Source organism: Borostomias antarcticus (genome assembly GCF_949987555.1).
Source record: "Borostomias antarcticus genome assembly, chromosome: 22".
NCBI lineage: Eukaryota > Metazoa > Chordata > Actinopteri > Stomiiformes > Stomiidae > Borostomias > Borostomias antarcticus.
In genome coordinates this window covers 6,454,015-6,476,449 of record NC_140255.1, presented here as the reverse complement: position 1 = coordinate 6,476,449, position 22,435 = coordinate 6,454,015, and the positions used below count along the sequence as shown (strand labels likewise).

Genomic DNA, 22,435 nt, shown 5'->3' with positions numbered 1-22,435 from the left:
CACTTATATAACATCTACGTATATACTGTATACCCAAATAGACAATGACAGGTACAGTATTTTGAAACTGTATGACATGTTACATAACATATTTGTGGTCATAATTCAGACAATGGCAACGTCAACGTGTTCAGTTCTCACAAACACCTAGTGGGCGGTGAGACTAAGAGGACTCGAACCCTGACTGGATTATGTCTCTGCTGAATAAATACATTAAAAATAAAGAAAAGAACAGATAAACAAGAGAGTATGTGTAAGAGAGGGATGAGAGAAAAGAATGAGAGAGGGAGAAGGGACCTGCTTTAACAATCTGCCTTTTGCTGTATACATGTATCTCACCAAAACAAAGACGTTAACATCACCTTGGTCCTAATCACAGTTAAAACCATGTACATGCTTTATGTAAACTGACTCTGGTTTGAGTTACAGCTTCAGATTGCATATTCATGTTCACACAGAAGTCTCTGTAGCTCAACGTCTGAGAGGTCAGTGATAATAGGAGCTGAATGCCATTATTGTCTTCTGACAAAGACAGTCAAGATCAGATGACGATACGTAAGAAATGGCCCGAAAGACTCATCTTAATTCCCATCAGTAAGTCAAACTCCACGTCTAAACACACACACACACACACACACACACACACACACACGTAAACACAAATGGGATTACCCGAGGCCTTTCAGTCTAAATAAGAGCATCAGATTACTCTACATAATGAGATTGCGGTTGGGTTTTTGAACCCAAATCTTTGAAGTAATTGATACTTTCCAAGAGTCTAATTCCTAAGGAAGCTAAAAGCCTAATGTTGGGGAGGAAGGAGTAAAAATCAAGCAAATATAATATACCTATGAAATACATGACACATGGCTGGCTGGTTGTGTTAACAGAAACGCTGTGTCATGAATCTGGAAGGATATGTCTGAATCATCGTCATTTTGCTATTCCTATACTGTATCTCAGACAATGAAAGCAATATAATATTGTCTTAACCACATGCCAAATCTGATTTTAACAAAGAAACCAACGCACCAAATCTATTATTTTAAAGACATTCTGAGAACAGTAACGTAAAGTTTAGGGGAAAGCCATTCACTGTGCATATGCTGCTTGTTTGTATTGCTGAATAGATAATGACAGCATGGTTCTTTAAGACAGAGAATAAGGTGTGAAGTGGACACCTGTCACCGGACACACAAGCCTGCATAATAACGCAGTAAGTCCATAGGCATGGGAACTCCACTTGTCCTCATTTGGGACGTTCTGATTGGTTCCCAGGCAGCCTATCAACCCCTGCACTGCTCAGGAGAGTCCAGATGAGCTTCTGTATCCAGCTCCTGTGCATCAATATCATTTATTGAAACACTAAGAAACATCATGGAAAAGCTAACTTTATGTTTGTCTTTAATCCTACTGTCTTTGACACAGGTAACTATACCTCAATTATTATCCAATGTTATATCTAATGTTATACTTTTCGAACTTAATTTGCGGGCTAGTACATCAGAACCAGACTTGTGGTAGGGTGTTTTGCTGAGATAATATAATTTGTATGTTTGCATTTGGGGTCAAAAAGGTCACCTGACATAATGCATAGACCAATGGAAAAGCCTCATCCAAAACATGGCACCAAAATTATACAAAATCACTTACATGAAGACAATAAAAGGTATTTATTTTACGATAGACAAGTCCTATTAATCTGACATTTTCAGGAGTAATGCAACACTTGAGCACGATGACATGAGATTTATTATAATACAAATATATATGCAAATTAGTTTCTACTATGCTAATTATGTAATTGATAATGTATGCATGTTAATACCACATGGGGTATGGTCAGGGCTTATGATGCTAAATGCCAAACTAGTCCTTTAAATGTGCACAAGTTGAGCAGCATATTTTAACACGTTTGTGTTTGTGTTGCTCTTCCAGATGCCGTATGCTTGGGCAGGTGAGTGTTTTGGGCTGTTATGGACACCTCCTAGAGGTTGGATGTTTTCACTGGTAGTTTGAGTGCTTCATGTGTTTAATAGAGGGAATATTGTCAGAGCTATACAGTCATGTCAGGTTAACGGTGCAACATGACTCGGGTGTCGGGGGGTCCGCGGTGGTGTAGCGGTCTAATGCGTCGTGGTTTGTGTCGATGCAGTTGCCCACCGGGGACCGGGGTTCACGCTCTGGTCCGGCCAGATCCAAGGGCGGCCGGATCCCAGAGGGAGCAGCACATTGGGCTGCCGCACCCTGAGGGTTGTGAGTGTATCTCGGCTCAAGGATTTATCGCTACAGCGAATCTGTGTGGCATCAGATTCACAGTCACGGGCCTGAGAGAGTCAAGTAGAAATTATCGCCGACCGGTGGGGTTGTGCCATAAATCTTCAACAGTAAGAATGTAAGAAAATAGGGAAACTGGACAATACAGTATGCAGGGTGTAATTGTCTACTGAAAATAAATACATTTACAGTAAAAAATAAAATAAATGTCAGTCGTCTTACAAAAATTTTACAGGTTGATTGAACTGTTTAATGGAAACACGTTTTTATTTTTATAACACTTTGTGAGGGCATACAATACTAAAGTGATTTAATGTAATGTAATGTAATTGAATTCATCATAGTAACACCTACTGTACAGTATGATCTGAAGAAACATATTGTTCCTACTCTTGATGTGAACATACAGTAGGCCTACTAGAATACTTGGAGTTGTTCTGAATAGCCTATACTATATGCTATTGGACTTAGGGACCACACCACTTATTCAGCAGATAGGAATCAATAATTCCAATTCAACTTTGTTTCTTTTTTTTCTTCAGAATGTCCCATTATGTCAATAGCGTGTCCCTCTGCATCGACACTCAGTGTAAAATGGGCCAATTACACAGGAGCCACTAGTTATTCTCTGGACCTGCGAACTGTGAGCGATACCAATTTTGCGCCAGTTGTGGTGTCGCTGCCAGCATCACACACGCAAACAGTGGTCCAGGGATTGAATCCAGGGAGTACCTATGAAGTTACTTTGAAAGTACTTAGGTTTAATTCTTCACCGTGTTTGGATACGAAAATTGCAACAACAGGTAATTGTCTTTATATCACATGTATTTATTGCATATTGTGAAAATAGAATGTTACTACAACTAATACCTTTTTCTTGTTCTCAAGTCCCTGCTGCATCGCAAATCACTTTTTCCAAGGCCATTTCAAGTACCTCTTTAAAGTTTGAGTGGTCGAGCGTTACCGGAGCCAACAGATATTTTCTGATCGTGAAACCGCTGTCGTCCCCCCACACAAAATACTTCCGTACCTTCACCTCCCTGGGCGGGCAGATGGACGGCCTCCTCCCCTCCACCTCCTACAGCTGCCTCCTCTTCTCCTCCAACCAGGCCGGTCTGGGGGCCAGCAGCAACATCAGGACTGTTACAACCTGTGAGTAAAATAGGCCTCGTTGTACATCACACAAGTACACAGTAAAAATATTGTCCCCCACCGATGATGGATCCTTTGTAGCAATTATTAGAACGGTCTATTTATGATTGACGCAGCAATCAATGTTCGCTAATACCAATTCATGCCACCCCAGACCTCTTTCACATTGTTGCCCTGCAGCTTGTCCTCCATCTTCCTCCTCTAGCTGTTCTTACCCTCCTTGATCTTCCCCTTCAGCTCCATCTGCACACGCTTCATTTCCTTATTGTCCTTGGTTTTAAAGCCCCTTTTCTTGTCGTTCAGGAGGGCCTTCAGGTCACTAGTGATCCAGGGTTTGTTGTTTGGGAAACAGCGCACCCTCTTGGTGGGTATGACCATCTCCTCACAGAAGTTGATGTAATCTGTGATGCAGTCCGTTAGTCTGTTCATTAATGTAATCCCCATGGGGTATGCTGAGCACCTCCCAGACACTTGATTCAAACTCCTAATGTAGAGCTTCCCAGATGTCCATCTTCTCACTGGTTACTGGTCATTGAGTCCTGATGGACTAGGCCAGGACTAGGTTATGGTCAGATCGTCCAGGCGAGGGGAATACTGAGGAGCTGTACACATCCTTGACATTTGCATATGTAACCGAGTGAATCGTGTAATCCTCATAAACCCTTGTGGAGTGAGTCCGATGTAGTGGTAGCGAGTAGCTGGTAAAACTCCCTCCTCAAAGGAGCGCTGGGCAAGCCCTAAACATGGGTCGAACTGGTAGACCACGACGTAGACTAGAGTTCTCACTGGTGGCACATTTCACAATCTGCCTGAAAGTGGGCAGCGTGGACGTCAGGGAGGAGTGATTGAAATCACCAGAGGTCGCCATGAAAGCTAGCCTCGTGAGACCATCCTGACCTCACAAGCTCACATTCTGTTTCTCTCGCAAACCAGTGTGGATACTATCCATAGAGATCTGTTTGTGCCAGATCAGAAAACAATCTCACCAATCAGCGTTGGTTCTGAGGAATTTGAAATACAAACAGCTACACTGGGTGGATTTGATAGTGAAGAGCGGTTGAAGTTAGCGTGTGCTAGACAGTGATAGACAGATGGTTCATCCAGTCACCTGCCAAGTGCCTGCCCTTTTCCAAACAGTTTCCAATGCAGAGTTCCCAAATGGTTATGCAAAGCATACCATCTGGTGGGTCATGTTACATGGAAGCACAAGGATGCTTTGTCTAGAGTGCTCTGGTGACTGTGTGTATGACTTCACACGCTGATCCCACATCTGCTAGTCTAACTCACCGGATGTAGGTTTTGGGGATAAGTTTATTACTGCCCAATCAGTGGCAACAGAAGATTTTCCCCACCCAATCAGATTAAATCTCGACTACGTGAAACAACAACAACCTAGCAACCTCTCTGCACAAGACGAGTGTGATTGGTTCAAAGAAATACATGTACAGCACTTTTTCCCCCCATCCTCGAATGCTAATGAGGCCATCCAGACCTTTCTCCAGCACTGGCACAGCGTAGGCGAAGTGTGGAGACAGATCTGGCTATGTTGGCACAGCATAGACGAAGTGTGGAGACAGATCTGGCTATGTTGGCACTGCGTAGGCGAAGTGTGGAGACAGATCTGGCTATGTTGGCACTGCGTAGACGAAGTGTGGAGACAGATCTGGCTATGTTGGCACTGCGTAGACGAAGTGTGGAGACAGATCTGGCTATGTTGGCACAGCATAGACGAAGTGTGGAGACAGATCTGGCTATGTTGGCACAGCATAGACGAAGTGTGGAGACAGATCTGGCTATGTTGGCACAGCGTAGACGAAGTGTGGAGATAGGTATGGCTATATTGGCACAGCATAGACGAAGAGTGGAGATAGGTCTGGCTATGCGAGATTAGGTGTCCGCTGAGGGGAGAATGTAAACAAGGACAACAATGGCATGCAAACACACTCCAGAGGTAGATAATATGGACGCAGGCCGACAGCAATCAGTTAAATGTCCGGGTTACAGATTCGTTCCTTAACAGTTATGTCTATGATTACATCATCTGTTGTTGAACAGCAAGCCCCCCTCCTTTCTGCTTCCCGCTAGCCAGGTTTCTGTCTGCCCACATAGTTTGAAGGCTGTCATGGTAACCTCATTGCCGGCGATACCATGTATGGCCAGATCTCAATTCAGCTCCTTCAGAATCTCCGATCTCTCCCCATGGTTCACTTTCGACTTTCGTTCCTGTGAGTACAGTAAACAATCCTCCTGTTGTTGCTCATGGGATATACACTGGGGTTCCCCAGAAAAACTGAACAGACAAGAAAAACGCAGACAAAGCGTACACAAATAATAAAAACACAGGAGCTGCTGCAACTGGCTGCTATTCGCGTGGCGCCCTCTTGAATACAACTAAAACAACCATTATGTAATGAGTAGTTGTGAACATAAAAAATATGTAATCAATTATGAATTTACATATGGAATGTCAAAGGGCAGGGGTATGGAAGGAGATGCAGGATGATTCAAAGTATTTTGCATGCATTAATATTACCTGTCCATTTGACAGTACAATACTAACTAAGTTATATGATTTTTTTCTCAGTGTCCTACTCTCAACTTGATGGTAAGTTAAAACTATCAAATTCTAGATTTCTCCATCTAACCTTGTTCTATTGGAAGAGTGACAGAATGAAGGTAACACTTTATAATAACACCTAGCTATAATGCCTTTATAAGCTATTAGTAGATAATGAACTAATCATGAATAAACCATTTGTATACATTTGTAAATGATTAATACATTATTTATAACTATATTTGTATAACATTTACAAATTATTTATAAATTATTCATAATGCATTAGTAGATAATGAACTAATCATGAACAAACCATTTGTATACATTCGTAAGTTATTATTAAATTATTTATAACAAGATTTGTATAACATTTATGAATGATTTATATATTATTCATAACACATTACCAACATTTTTGTACTTGATTTGATAAACATTAAATAATGTTATCGAATGTGTAGGAACACATTTGTAAATGGTTTTAGAAAAATGTTATTTGATTAAAGCTTCATGTATAGATTTGTTTTCATGGTTCATAAATGATTTGTTAAACCTTTAGAGAGACTCTTTAAATCATGTGTTGAGTCTTTGTAGCAGCCCAAATACTTTGAGAAAATAATTAATAATGAACTAGTTATTATCAAACCATTTCTATACATTTATGATCACCTTTATTAATCAGACACTGGTCCATATAAAAAACACATACAACAATATAAATACAAGACAGTGATAGAAAAAAGGGTTTAAGACTCTTAAGGCACAGGTACCAATATGTCCAGAAGTAGTACATAATTAGTAAATGTACTAGTTTAACATTCATAATGATCAACCTTACTAAATTATTAGTGAAACATGTTATTTAATGTGTAGTAGCACATTTGTAGATGCTTTGAAAAATTGATATGAAAAAATAACTGTACCTCAATTTATTTGTTCATGTTTAACAAATGATTTGTAAAATATTCTTAAAAGATCTATAAATCATTAGCAGATGTTATTATGTGCCCTAATCTAAAGTGAAGACTATTCATTATTTATAAATATCTATTAATGTTTATTCATGATTTGTGAACTTTTTACTCACCTGTTATAAACGATCTGTCTTTTATGAATATTTATGAATATAATGATTTAATCATAATTTACGAATGTATACAAATTGTTTGTTTATGATTAGTTCATTATCTACTAATGCATTATGAATAATGTATACATCATTTGTAAGTGTTATACAAATACAGTTATAAATAATGTATTAATCATTTATAAATGTATATAAATGGTTTATTCATGATTAGTTCATTCTACTAATAGCTTATAAAGGCGTTATAGCTGGGTGTTATTATAAAGTGTTACCTACTTTTTTAATGAAAAAAGTTATTTCATTGGCCCTCATTTATCAAAGGAGTGCAGACCTGAGCACAGATCCGAGTGCAGAAATGATGGTATGACAGCATCCACGTGTGATCTATCAAACATTTATATACCCCAATCCCTTCATACGAATAATTGGGCGGTGTGGATGAAAACAATCGGCATTTAAATATCACGCCCCTACATATTCTGTCCTCGCCCTTGTAGTTTATCAGAATCAGAATCCTTTTATTGCCATTTGTACTTGACATACATACTGTAGGAATGTTTTACGACATTGTGGAGCCAACAACAACACAACAATGTACCAGTACAAAAACAGGACAGGACAGTGCAAAATACAAATGGCATGGAGATTCGAAATACGGCCAGGACCAGACATTTCTCGGACTCTCGTCCAATAGCAACTCTTCAATCTCCATGGAAAGATTCCAGAAAACCATCTCGCATTTAGCAATTTTATTTTGAAGGGAGTGTGAGCTGGGCAGCTTCCTTGTTTAATTGTGTAGCCTATCCAAAAACATTGCATATTGCTGTCAATTTAAGGATTTATAATAACAATAATAGTAATTCTAATAATAATAATAATAATAATAATAATAATAATAATAATAATAATAATAAAGTGTTATTTTACCTTACATATAGAAAAATATGATTGTGACAATAAATGTATTGAATAAAATGAATGAATAAATGTAACTAAATCTCAAATTAGAGCTAACACCTGTGTGAATGTAAAATATTCTATTTCAGCCAGTAGCCCTATAGAAACTGGTGCATGTCAGGTTATTAGCCTACAGTACCTCGCTCGCCCACTCCTCTCACCTCTGCTGAAAGATAGGATGTGCATACTGTAGGTCTTCTAGAGCATGACAATACCGATATGATGACTGTCAAAGCTCTATTTAAATGTCACTGAGGCCTACCCATTGCTTTTCATTTGTTCATTTTGATTGCTAGTAATTATGTCACCAGTATATTTATTGATTGGTGTAACATTAATTTTGCTGTCATTTTAAGATGTTTAAGGCTGCAGAGTCTAAATAGGTTCAAAATGAAAGCACAATTACTCTTGCACCAAAAACCTGCTAACCCCATTGTTTGCCATCAATTGGAAAACACCCATTTATGTAAGAAGAGGCCTTTACAAAATATATTTTGCCATAGGGTAGGCTACATATTTGTGTAATTGTATGAACATTTCACATAGGGATGCACCGATGCATCGGCCGAACATTGGCCTTGTTGACTGCCATCGGCCCATCTGCAAATAAAATGACATTCACCGATGGTAGTGGTCGATGTTATGTCGCAACAATTACGGCTTTTTTGTTGCAAAACGTAGCCTACCCAGCTGCAGTTTCGGAGAAGATCCGTGACGTAAAGCCACAAACGCAAGTGTAGTTTGCTTTCAACTTTTTGGGATCATTAGATTACTTCATATTTCGTTAATCCTCCTTTTATTTATTATAGTTATTCGGTGTATTTTCTTTATCTAGCCTTCTCTGTGAGTTGTAAACAGTAAGGCTATCCGGCTAGATGGTGATGCAGTGCATGCTTGCCGTGGAAAGTTCTTAAATCTTAAAATATGATGGCAGAAATAGTTCACACCTAGATAAAGGTACCGATTATGCAAATGTAAAAAATTGGCGTTTTGGAACCAAACACTTCATTTCTTTGTTTCCCTGGCACAAAAGGGGGGATAAAAATAAAATAAAATAAACATCGGCCATCGGCATCGACCATCAGCAGGATTGTTATTTTAAACATCGGCATCGGCCCATGCATCCCTAATTTCACATCATGATTATAGTGAACAAAATTATCACATTAACAGTATTATCGTGAAAATGTTGAAAAACGACTGATCCACACTGAAGCACTATGCACTTTTTGTTTGCATTTAAACATTAATAATGCTTTAAACAATAATGCATCTTGGAGACTGTTGCTAACTTTGGATGATGCTGGACAGTATTTACAGTGAGTTTTTCAAAGCGCGGAAATCAAACACGGTTTGAGTGCTAATTTTAAAGTGATACATTTAATCGGATTTTATCATGGTTTATTATTATATCAGTTATCGTCACATCCCTACTCATAACAATTCTCAAAATTGCGTACCCAAGATGAGACGTGAGATGTGAGATTTGGCCGCAGTCTCTGCTCACGTCCATTTTAATTGATTTAATTGATAAGTGCCAAACGTGCCGTGGAAATGACGTATGCCCACTTTTCTGTCATAGGATCGCATAGTAAATAAGGGCCATTACGTTTGTTTTCATCAGATCTGTCCAGATATACAGAAACATTCCTTGAAACTCCAGATCTATTTATATGGTATTATATATTTATACCTGTATTATTTATTTGTATGTATTTTGTATTTCTTGTATTTAGTGTTAATTGTATTTCCTGTATATTTATATATTTGTATTTTAATGTATGTGATTTGTACGCAGGGCTCTCTTGTAAAATAAATCTGTCACAAAAAGACTTGCTGCTTAAATAAAGGTTGTGAAAAAAAAAAAAAAGGAATAAAATCATGTGTGTTCCAGTCTGCGGTAGAGCCCCACTGAACAACAGAATAGTGGGGGGTGAAGATGCCCCAGCAGGAAGTTGGCCCTGGCAGGCTAGCCTCCAACGATTTGGTGGCCATGTTTGTGGTGGATCCCTCATCAACAAGGAGTGGGTGATCTCCGCTGCCCATTGCTTCTCCAGGTGTGTAGCTCTGTGCTGGTGTTATGTCTGGTATGAGGGTACTGACAACTACTGGACCATTAACATTCACAGAGTTGTATTTCAAATCCCATGTCATTGTTTCTGTCTGTAGCTCAAGCACAGTTGGTTGGAGGATATCCCTGGGTCGACAGAACCTGGAGGGCAGTAATCCAAACGAAGTGTCCATAACTGTTGCTGAGATAGTTCGTCATCCAGCTTATGACAGTGACACCTTTGACAACGACATCGCTCTGCTTAGACTCTCCTCACCTGTCAGTTTCACGGACTACATCAGACCTGTCTGTCTGGCTGCCTCTGACAGTGTTTTCATCAATGGTACTGATAGCTGGGTCACTGGCTGGGGAGCTATCAGAGAAGGAGGTGAGGACTTGGTTCTAACTTTTTATAGTTTTGAGATGCCATCTCATGAGAAACAGCACCTCCTGTGGCCAAGCTGGCAAGATTCCATGTGGTTTTAATGACTCCTGTTGACCCTGGTACAGTTCTAAAGGAGTTTCAGCCTTTGACACCTGTGTCTCTCTCCACTACAGTTACACTGCCCTCCCCGCAAGCTCTGCAGGAAGTGGAGGTTCCGGTACTGGGGAACAGACAGTGTAACTGTCTCAATGGCGTCGGCTCAATCACAGACAACATGATCTGTGCTGGTGTTCTGGCAGGCGGCAAGGACTCATGTCAGGTACAGTACAGTCATAGCAAATTGACGTGGATTTCTAGAACTTTGAAATTTGGCAATTTGAAATACTGACCCAACTTCATATTCTTAGGGTGACTCTGGAGGTCCAATGGTGAGCAAACAGGGGTCTGTCTGGGTCCAGTCTGGAATCGTTAGTTTTGGTGATGGCTGTGCTCGGCCCAATCTGCCTGGGGTCTACTCCAGAGTGTCACGTTACCAGACCTGGATCAACTCCCAGATCAGCACCGACAAGCCAGGCTTTGTCCAGTTTACCTCCAGTGGGGTAGATGCTGACAGCAGCCACACCTGTCCTGGTCTGCCAGGCCCTTCTACTCCAATGCCAGCCATTACAGATGTTTCGACAACTACTACGACAGCACCAGTCATAGGTGCCGCAAGTGCAGAGGGTGAGTTTTGACCCTTTAATCAGAGAACTTTGCTGATGATTTGAGCTCCTCTTTCTACATTAAAATCAGTACAATATGACATCAATCTTCTTTGTCCTTGGAAAGAAAAATACAAACTCATTTGAACATATGTTTTTTCATAACAATTTGTATTACTGTTCCAGTATGTGGCACCACTCCACTGAACAACAGAATAGTGGGGGGTGAAGATGCCCCAGCAGGAAGTTGGCCCTGGCAGGCTAGCCTCCAACGATTTGGTCGCCATGTCTGTGGTGGATCTCTCATCAACAAGGAGTGGGTGATCTCCGCGGCACACTGCTTCACCAGGTTTGTGGTCATATAATGAAAGCTGTAGAAGCAGTATAAATAATATTTTCCTAGTATTCAACTTGACTCTGAATGTAACATATCCTTTTTGTTTGTTAATCCCAATGGAACTCCAGCACATTTGGTTTGAGGATTTTACTTGGTCGACAGAACCAGGAGGGCAGTAACCCAAACGAAGTATCCAGAACTGTTGCTGAGATAGTTCGTCATCCATCTTATGACAGTGCCAGCAGTGACAACGACATCGCTCTGCTTAGACTCTCCTCACCTGTCAGTTTCACGGACTACATCAGACCTGTCTGTCTGTCTGCCACTGACAGTGTTTTCTTCAATGGTACTGATAGCTGGGTCACTGGCTGGGGAGCTATCAGAGAAGGAGGTGAGCACCTAATTCCACCAAGTTTTGAGGTGCAATCTTATGAGAAACAGCACCTCTTGTGGCCAAGCTGACAAGATTCCATGTGGTTTTACTGATGCATTTTGAAACCGATAGAGTTCTAAAGGAGTTTCAGCCTTTGACACCTGTGTCTCTCTCCACTACAGTTCCACTGCCCTCCCCCCAAACTCTGCAGGAAGTGGAGGTTCCGGTACTGGGGAACAGACAGTGTAACTGTCTCAATGGGGTCGGCTCAATCACTGACAACATGATCTGTGCTGGAGTTCTGGCAGGAGGCAAAGACTCGTGTCAGGTACAGTCATAGCTAACATATGTGGATTTCTAGACATGACATTTTGCAATTTCAAATACTGAGCCAACTTCATCTTCTTAGGGTGACTCTGGAGGTCCAATGGTGAGCAAACAGAAGTCTGTCTGGATCCTGTCTGGAATCGTTAGTTTTGGTGTTGGCTGTGCTCGGCCCAATCTGCCTGGGGTCTACTCCAGAGTGTCACGTTACCAGTCCTGGATCAACTCCCAGATCAGCACCGACAAGCCAGGCTTTGTCCAGTTTACCTCCAGTGGGGTAGATGCTGACAGCAGTCACACCTGTCCTGGTCTGCCAGGCCCTGCTACTACAGTACCCGCCATTCTCACTACAACTACAGCTCTACCTAGTGTCATTTCAAGTGCAGAAGGTAAGCTAAATACTTTGCAGTTTTTTAAGTCCTGGAGTGGTTCTGCAATGCAGGCTTTTTAAAAAAAAAACTTTTACTCAATTGTTTCCACCCACTTTTAGTGATGCAATTTGAATGAAAGTCTCTAGTTGAGCGAAGCATTTAGAGACTGACTCATGAGTCTACAGTACATGCTACACAACTCTTTCAGATCCATGATTGAAACTTGCCTTGGTGTGTCAGTCTGTATTTTCAAAATGTAGCAATTATTTGACTTCAATCTTTGCTGAACACTGTCCCAGTGTGCGGCAGAACCCCACCGAACAACAGAATAGTGGGGGGTGAAGATGCCTCACCAGGAAGTTGGCCCTGGCAGGCTAGCCTCCAACGAATTGGTCGCCATGTTTGTGGTGGATCCCTCATCAACAAGGAGTGGGTGATTTCTGCTGCTCACTGCTTCTACAGGTGTGTAGCTCTGTGATGGTGTCATATGTCTGGTATGAGGGTATAGAGTGGTGAGATGATGTCATTATATAAGCTTTAAGTTAGCATTGCCACCATTGTGGAGTGTAGTCTAAAATCCCTAGGGAAAAAAATCAATGGGATTTGCAAAGAATGTCAAAAATAAGGTCTATGTTTATGAGACTTCCAGAATAGAGTATGTCTTGTTCTAAACGTTAAAATACATCACTGAAGATGTGTTGTGTGACATTTTAATGACTTAATTGGTTCTGAGGTAGATGTTTTTGAGATACTGTATGCTAACCATTATTGAAACTGTAGAACAAGAATTGAATGGCTGCAATTGTTTTCATAGCCTGAGCTAGTCCTAGAGATTGTGGGATTTTCTAAACTGAATAAATACCACACATATAAACACAAAACTACCTTGCTACTTACTGTAGCTCAATCCTGTTGTTGCAGATTTAGCTACTACAAACGTGAATTTCACATGCATTTTTATAGCTGGCCCAGTAAAAATGGCGGTACATCAGAAAGACGTGCGACTAATGTAGTCAACAGCTGTGACAAGAACTTCTGGGAACAAGCTATGATATTTGTGGACACCAATGAGAATCCTATCAGTTTTTCAATTGGACGCTTGGCCCGTGCAGATAATGGGCTGTGTGGAGAAGATGGTTTGGCCTCTGATTGGTTACTGACCGCAGACTTCTTCTTTTCAGTTATTGTTAACTAGTCTTTTGCGAGCTGTTGGTAGCATATCTGGCACACATGGAGTGATTTACTGTAGGCTTCATGGACTTTCTTCCACGTTAACTATTACAGCAAAGTGTATTACCTAAATTTGTTTTTAATTTAGTCCCGACTATATGCTCCCGATGAAATAATGTTCAAATGCAGCTGGATTTTAAGGGTAGGCTAATGCGCTGGCTCCGCCCCTCTGCCCATATTTTTTGGTGCTTGACTCCAGACTACCATATCGCTAGCAACATCAACAGAACACAATTATGTATTTTAACTTTCAGACCAAAACATACTCTATTATATCTATATTTTCGACATTCTTCACAAATCCAATTAATTTTCCAATTTTTTTGATTTTGGACAATGATGGCAATCAGTATTATTATTATTATTACTACTTTTAGCTGAACTAGTAATGTAACTAATTATTTTTCAAAGTAAAATAACGCAGTTACAGTATAGCGTACTCAGAATGACTCACAGCTATAGCCTAACATAAAATGCAAAAAATCTGGGGCTTTCACGGATATCAAATATCTAATATTATTCAATAATAGGCTATTTAAACAAATAAACAGTTGACAAGCACACATTTGCATCACACCATTAACTAGAAATGGTTCTCAGAGACCACAGACCTCTGCCCCTGAATGCATTTCGTGTCTCTGTGCATCCCAAAAATAAATGGGTTCTAAATTGTCCCATGCTACACCCCTACACCCCTCCAGTTTCATGAAAAGAAGTCTGGTAGTTTTTGCATAATCCTAGACCAATGAAGGATCAAGTGAATGGCCATCTGGGCCATGTTTGGGCGGCTTGTGGACCCGCCCTGTGATTCACTGGGGCGGAGGTAAAAATGGCTGGAGGTGAATGGGTGGCTTTATTTGGCTGGCACTATGGTGCCACCCTTGGATCACAGCCGGCAGGGGGCAACGCGGTACACTCCCCCCGCACACTCCAATCCAAACCCCAAGTCTCTAGCACCCCCATACAGGGAGCTGGCTTCATTCTAAGTTTTGTTTTCATTTGTGGATCCGACCCGTGTTTTGGATCTGCTCCAAATGTAAGAGGTTGTAAGACGGCCCATGCTACACCCCTCCACTGAATTTCATGAAAATTGCGTTTTGCGTAATCCTGGTTCAAAAAAATGAATGGAGGTGAGGGGCAAGCCATGTTTGGGCAGCCCGTGGACCTGACCCGTGCTTCGGATCTGCTCCAAAATTTAATGGGTTCTAAGTTGGACCATTCTACATCCTTCTAACAAATTTCGTGAAAATCGGTCCAGTAGTTTTTGCGTAATCCTGCTAACAAACACACGCACACACACACACACACAAACACACGCATGCACAACACCACCGAAAACATTACCTCTCACCCTGCGCTGTCTCTGGCAAGGGAAGTCTATTTCCAGCATGGGCGTCGGAACCATTATAAGTGGGACAAGTCCCACTCACTTTTTAGGTCCAATAATATTGGACCCACCCACTTTTACCATTGTTTTCTGCACTTATCTACTCAAATTCAGTACATACATTTTATGTACTGAAATATTGAGTGACTCAGTGTGTGAGGACACATTTTTTTACCATCATGTACCATTTTTTTTGTCACTATTTCACTTGGACCCCCCCGGTAGTAGCCTACACTTGGTTTGCTCCACCTGCAATACTGCACAGACGTTTTCATCTGAGTCTAGACAACGTATACCCGAGCAGAGTAGAGCAGAGCAGAGTCGACCAACTGAGAAAAGGTAGATTCAATAATACAGCTACATCATAGCTAGTTTTGCCATAAAACGGTTAAAATAGCATTAAACGCATTGTAGGCCATCATTGGGGCATTTACCCTGCCATTTACTGCAGCACTATGCATTGATGGAGCGTGCCTTCATAGCTAACTGTTAGCTAGCTAACGTTAGTGCCAGGTAATGCTGTGTAGGCTAGGGATAACGTGACTGGACCAGTAGCCTAGCTCTGCCATGATCCGAGTTAACGCTGGATCTTTCCCTTACTTTGAGCAGCACTGTAATGTAGCTACATCAGCTGGTCTTTCTGAGTGAGATCGTTGGAAGCACGTTTACCGAGTGGGTCTCTGTGTCCCGGCTGCATTTGTCATCCGACTCGTTGTGCCAACAAATTAATGCCCCATAGCCTATTATGGCTCACTCCTTTGGCGCCATCTGTTGGTTTGCATTTGTAAATCTCTAAGAGGACTCGTCATTATAAGACGTTTTTCTATGAATTAAAGCACAAAGATTGCAGACATATGACTGCAGAGCATAGCCTAAAGTTTCAGTGATCACAGTTTGCAGTCAAGCAAATGCAGGTTGAACACAGCTTGTAGCCTAGCTGTTGCTGGTATAAGAATATAGTTGTGTTAACTGTGACAAATGCTAATGCCTGGCTCTAATGTTCACATTACTTGGAGAATAACTAACCTGCAAACTGTGTGTGTGTGTGTGTGTGTGTGTGTGTGTGTGTGTGTGTGTGTGTGTGTGTGTGTGTGTGTGCATGTAGCCAGTCAGCCAGCCATCATGTATATATACAACATTATTTGATATTTCTCCTCTTGCTATAGCCAGATAAAAGTATCGAACCACCTGTAAAAATGCTCTAGAATACAGGAATTGGCATCTCTTCGCTTCAACATTTTCTGAGGGAGGGCCCCCAGACCCCCCCCCCTTTTGGTGTCCCACCCACTTTCATTTCCCTTCCGACGGCCATGGTTTCCAGTGTCTGTATATGAAAAAAAAATTGTCTGTTCTGACTCAGAACCCCAAAACGTGTTCTAAAGTAGGGAAACAGGCCTAAAAGAAAGGAATGTGATTATAATTTAGTGAGCGCAAACTTTGGTGACTCAGCAGCACACCATCAAACTGTTGGACAGACAGAAATAGTGTAATAGTTATGGGTGTGACTATTAACACATAGCTCCCTATAAGGGGCGGAGCTTGGAGGGGGCAAGGCTAGGGGATTAGCCCAGAGAAGCCCAGGTGCGCACGCTGATATTCTGGGGTGGTTCACATGTCGACTTTTAGGTGGTCCCTGCTGCTCGACTCTAACTGGAACATTATGGCCTATGTTTTAGTTAATTTTACTGCATTGTAACTACTTCAAATCAGGACATTTCATGTAGTTTTAATTGTAGATGGAAGCTACAATTCTAGCTCAATTATCAATTAACTGATGACACAGCTGCGGTAGGCCTGATCTCCAACAATAATGAGAAGGCCTTCGTGGAGGGGGTGGAGTGCCAAACTAAATGTTGTCAGGGCAACAACCTCCACCTGAACGTCAGTAAGATAATGGAGATGCTAGTGGACTACAGCAGGAAGCAGGAAGATGAAAGTGATTCTAGTGGACTAGCAGGAAGCAGTAGCAGCCAATTGCCTGAACAGCAGTGGGACCCCTGTGGAGACAGTGTATTATCAAGTACAGTATGTTGATGTACAGATCACCAATGACCAGACATGGACAACAAACATCCCCGTATATGCATGATTCAGAGGGCGTCTGACTGAGAACATCAACACTACCAACATGCTATGGAAGCAACACCATGCAGAACAAGTCACTGTAGAGAGTGTTGGAGATCAGGCCTACCGCAGCTGTCATCAGTGAATTGATAATTGAGCTGGAATTGTAGGTAACTATGCAGTCGTGTTTGTACAGAGGATATGAAACAGCCCAGTGTTTAGGGTGAGAGGGTGACTTTCTCCAGTGTTGAGGGTGAGAGGTTGACTGTCTCCAGTGTTGAGACAGTTGCTGAGTTTGGAGATGAGTATCGGGGGAGTTATGGTATTGCAATCTAAAATATAGTCAATGGATAGCAGCTCTTAACTATAGTTTATGAACAGCAGCCTCACATAATTTGCCTCATACATTTGCTTTCAATTCATATAGTTAAAACTGTCTTAAATTAAATCCTGTCTCCTACTATATAGGCTAAGATAAAATACTGAACCCCTTTTTGAAGGGCCCTACTAATAACTAAGTATCTCAAAGTACTCCAAAGTATACCACAAAGTACCTCAAAGTACTCCAAAGTATACCACAAAGTACTGCAAAGTACTCCAAAGTATACTACAAAGTACTGCAAAGTACCCCGAAGTATACAGCAAAGTACCCCAAAGTACACAGCAAAGTATACCCCAAAGTATACCACAAAGTACCCCAAAGCAAACTGCAAAGTACCTCCGTATACTGTACCACAAAGTACTACAAATTACCACACATTACTGCAAAGTATGGGTAAGTACCTCAATGTATACCACAAAGTACTACAAAGTACCCCAAAGTATAACGCAAAGTACCCAAAGTATACTGTAAAGTACTGCAGAGTACCACAAAGTACCCCAAAGTATACCACTAAGTACCGCAAAGTACTCCAAGGACACCACAAAGTACCTCAAAGTATTCCGCAAAGTACCCCAATGTTTACTGCAAACTATCGCAAAATATCAAAGTACCCCAAAGTACCCCAAAGTATACTGCAGAGTACTGCAAAGTATGGCTGTGTACCCCAAAGTATACCACAAAGTACTGCACAAAGTATACCACAAAGTACCGCAAAGTACTCCAAAGCATAGTCTACTGCAAAGTACCTCCGTATACCACAAAGTACCACAAATTACCACACATTACTGCAAAGTATGGGTAAGTACCTCAATGTATACCACAAAGTACTACAAAGTACCCCAAAGTATAACGGAATGTACCCAAAGTATACTGCAAAGAACTGCAGAGTACCAAAAAGTACCCCAAAGTATACCCCTAAGGACCGCAAAGTACTCCAAAGCACACCACAAAGTACCTCAAAGTATTCCACAAAGTACTGCAAAGTACCCCAACGTTTACTGCAAACTACCGCAAAATATCAAAGTACCTCAAAGTACCCTAAAGTATACTGCAGAGTACTGCAAAGTATTGCTGTGTACCCCAAAGTATACCACAAAGTACCCCAAAGTATATCACAAAAGTACCTCAAAGCACCCAAAAGTATATTGCAAAGTATCATAAGACACATATATGTATACCACAAGTACCACAAAGTACGCCAAAGTATACCACAAAGTACCCTAACAGCAGTATAAATTCGCTTTTTTAGATTATTACATTATCAGTCAAGTATTACGTTACCAGTTTTGAAAAAAAAGACCCACCTGATAATGTAATAACTTGACCAATAATGTAATAAGGTATTACATTATCAGAAAAATGGTATTACATTATCAGTCGGGAAAGTTTATTACATTATTGGTTAAGTTATTACATTATCAGGTTTTATTACATTTTCGATTGACTTAAGTCAAACTTTTATTACATTATCAGGCGTTATTACATTATCAGTTAATTATTACATTATCGGGTGCTACAGTCCATCTTGGGCTTAGTAGGCCCAGGTTTGGTTTAGTTTGTTTTGAAGGTTTGAGCTCGGATTCTCCTGTCCTGCAAGCGTGCTTTCTTTTCTGCGGCTGCATCCAACTTCCAACCGCTGCCTCTGCCTCATGTCCCGTGTAGCCCCCTTCACGGGAGGCACGCATCAGTCCAACGACCGAATAATCCGACTACCCATAAATCCGACTACCCAATATTCCGACGATAGTTTGATTTGACAAAGACCTAAGGGTCGAAATGTTGTTGTTGGTTGTTGGAATAAACACCACTTTTTTGCACTCACGATTGCCCCGGTCTCAGTGTGCGGGTTCTATTCCACTTTTTCATGATTACCTGTCAACCCAGCACCTAACTACTGGATGTGCATACGACTACACCGTATTTTCAATATCACAATCATCATCATCATCATAACAATAACAATAATAATATTCTATTATTCTTAATACGAGAATTGAAAAGTAACGCAAAAGTTACTTTCCCCAGTAACTAGTCACTTTCTATTAGCAGTAATCAGTAAAGTAACTCAGTTACTTTTGAAAAAACTAACTAGCAACTGTAACTACTGTAACTTATCTTCAGTAACTTGCCACTGGTGGCAATACTACATGTTCAGCCTGCAAAGTGGCATTAGACCTCACGACTCTATTGCCAACTACTGAACCATTACCTTTCACAGAGTTGTATTTCAAATTTCATGTCATTGTTCATCTGTCTGTAGCTCAAGCACATTTGGTTGGAGGATATCCCTGGGTCGACAGAACCTGGAGGGCAATAACACAAACGAAGTGTCCATAACTGTTGCTGAGATAGTTCGTCATCCAGCTTTTGACAGTTACAACAATGACAACGACATCGCTCTGCTTAGACTCTCCTCACCTGTCAGCTTCACGGACTACATGAGACCTGTCTGTCTGGCTGCCACTGACAGTGTTTTCTTCAATGGTACTGATAGCTGGGTCACTGGCTGGGGAGCTATCAGAGAAGGAGGTGAGGACCTGGTTCTATCTTTTTAAAGTTTTGATCTGCCATCTCATGAGAAACAGCACCTCCTGTGGCCAAGGTGGCAAGATTCCATGTGGTTTTAATGATGCCTGTTGACCCTGGTACAGTTCTAAAGGAGTTTCAGCCTTTGACACCTGTGTCTCTCTCCACTACAGTTCCATTGCCCTCCCCCCAAACTCTGCAGGAAGTGGAGGTTCCGGTACTGGGGAACAGACAGTGTAACTGTCTCAATGGCATCGGCTCAATCACAGACAACATGATCTGTGCTGGAGTTCTGGCAGGCGGCAAGGACTCGTGTCAGGTACAGTCATAGCTAACTTATGTGTATTTCCAGAACTTTGACATTTTGGAATTTGAAATACTGAGCCAACTTCATCTTCTTAGGGCGACTCTGGAGGTCCAATGGTGAGCAAACAGAAGTCTGTCTGGGTCCAGTCTGGAATCGTTAGTTTCGGTTATGGCTGTGCTCGGCCCAATCTGCCTGGGGTCTACTCCAGAGTGTCACGTTACCAGTCCTGGATCAACTCCCAGATTAGCACTGATAAGCCAGGCTTTGTCCAGTTTACCTCCAGTGGGGTAGATGCTGACAGCAGCCACACCTGTCCTGGTCTGCCATTCTCAGCACAACTACAGCTCAACCCTGTCACACCCCGTCCTGCTCCCTAGAGACACACTGTTCTTCCTGTCCTGTGTGTCTCTCCTTCTGTGCCCTCTGTTGGTCTCTCGGTTCATGTCTGTGTGATTGTCTCCCCGCCCTGATTAGGTTCATCTGTTCCTATTTATGATTTAACTCACCTGCACCTCCCTGTGTTTGTTAGCCTCCCTTAGACGAGCCCAGATCCTTTGTTCCCTTGGCGGTTCATCTGTCATGTGTGTGTTCTCTGTGGATGTTCAACTCTGAGGATTACGTGTACTTTCTGTTTTGGACATTCAAATTTGTTTCCGTTCGCTGGGCATACCCTTTATTTGAAAGAACACTAAGCTGGAGATTAATTTAACTTATATGAACTATTGAAATCTTTCAATCAGAAAGTAATAGATGCAACAACTGCCTATTTTTCATCTGATTTATTGCAATAAGAATAAATCCCTTGATGTACTTGCTTTTTAAGTACGCGTGACTGTGCGTACATGTCCACCAGGCGTCTCCTGCCTTCCTCTGGGGCATCAGCTGTGGTTGAACGTGCAGGAACGCAGGAATCGACACGCCGCAAAAAAACGCGCTTGGCTACGTGTACGCATTGCTAAACAACAGGTATACAGCAGTCGTTAGCTAAGAGCCCTGTTTAACACAGTTGAGATTGTTTAACACAGTTGAGATTGTTTAACACATGTGAGATTGTTTAACACAGTTGAGATTGTTTAACACAGTTGAGATTGTTTAACACAGTTGAGATTGTTTAACACAGTTGAGATTGTTTAACACAGTTGAGATTGTTTAACACGTGAGATTGTTTAACACAGTTGAGATTGTTTAACACAGTTGAGATTGTTTAACACAGTTGAGATTGTTTAACACAATCGATACATTTTCAAACAATGACTGTGAAATGTTTTTATCTTTCTTTATGGACAAGGTCACTGATATAAGGGCCAATATATTTCCATGCACCCCTATGGTTGCTTGTCTGGCCCATGTCTTTTGAGCCAGTTAAGGATATGGGGATACCGGAATATGGAATTCACTCCCTCCCTACTTGGTTAAACTTTCTCCTATATCATTTAAAAGATCTGTCAAAAATATACTGCTGTATCAATAACCCATCATAATCTTTGTTTTTTGTTGCTGTTTTGCTTCTTGTTTCATTTGTTTTGTTTTTGTTTTTCTGTTTTGTTTGTTTTTCCTTAGTTAAAGTCTGACTGCTATATTGGGGAGCCCCACTCGTCAAGCCCCTTGAGGGGTTTTTGGGGTTTCCCTGGCATGTATTTTATAATTTAAGTGTTCTTTGTAATGTATATTTTGTATCATTGTTTTGTTATTGTTGTTGTGTTTTATTTTATAATGTGTCAAATAAATCAAATCAAATCCCTTGAGATCATATTGTAAAATGTGAGATGGTTTCCCGGGATCTTTCCTGGGAGAGTGAAGAGTTGCTACTGGACGAGAGTCTGAGAAATGTCTTGTCTTGGCCGTATTTCGTATCTCAGGGATCTGAGCCTGTTTACATGGTGATGAAATGATTTTTCTCGTCCTGCAAAACAAAATCTCCTGAGTGCTTACGTCAGCAATGCAAGAGCAAGGTCAACCGATAAT

General features: G+C 41.2%; 1 protein-coding gene across 1 annotated transcript; it reads left to right on the top strand.

The window, feature by feature from the left end:
• Nucleotides 1–9,914: 9,914 nt before the first annotated feature.
• LOC311324204 (transmembrane protease serine 9) lies at nucleotides 9,915–20,847 on the top strand (the record flags this gene model as incomplete). The annotated part of the gene is made up of 12 exons (XM_084456605.1): nucleotides 9,915–10,090; nucleotides 10,203–10,471; nucleotides 10,642–10,787; nucleotides 10,876–11,191; nucleotides 11,356–11,518; nucleotides 11,635–11,897; nucleotides 12,062–12,207; nucleotides 12,289–12,592; nucleotides 12,874–13,036; nucleotides 19,898–20,166; nucleotides 20,337–20,482; nucleotides 20,566–20,847. The coding sequence occupies 12 exons, from the start codon at nucleotides 9,915–9,917 to the stop codon at nucleotides 20,845–20,847; spliced, it is 2,643 nt and encodes an 880-aa protein (XP_084312731.1).
• Between the last annotated feature and the right edge of the window lie 1,588 nt (nucleotides 20,848–22,435).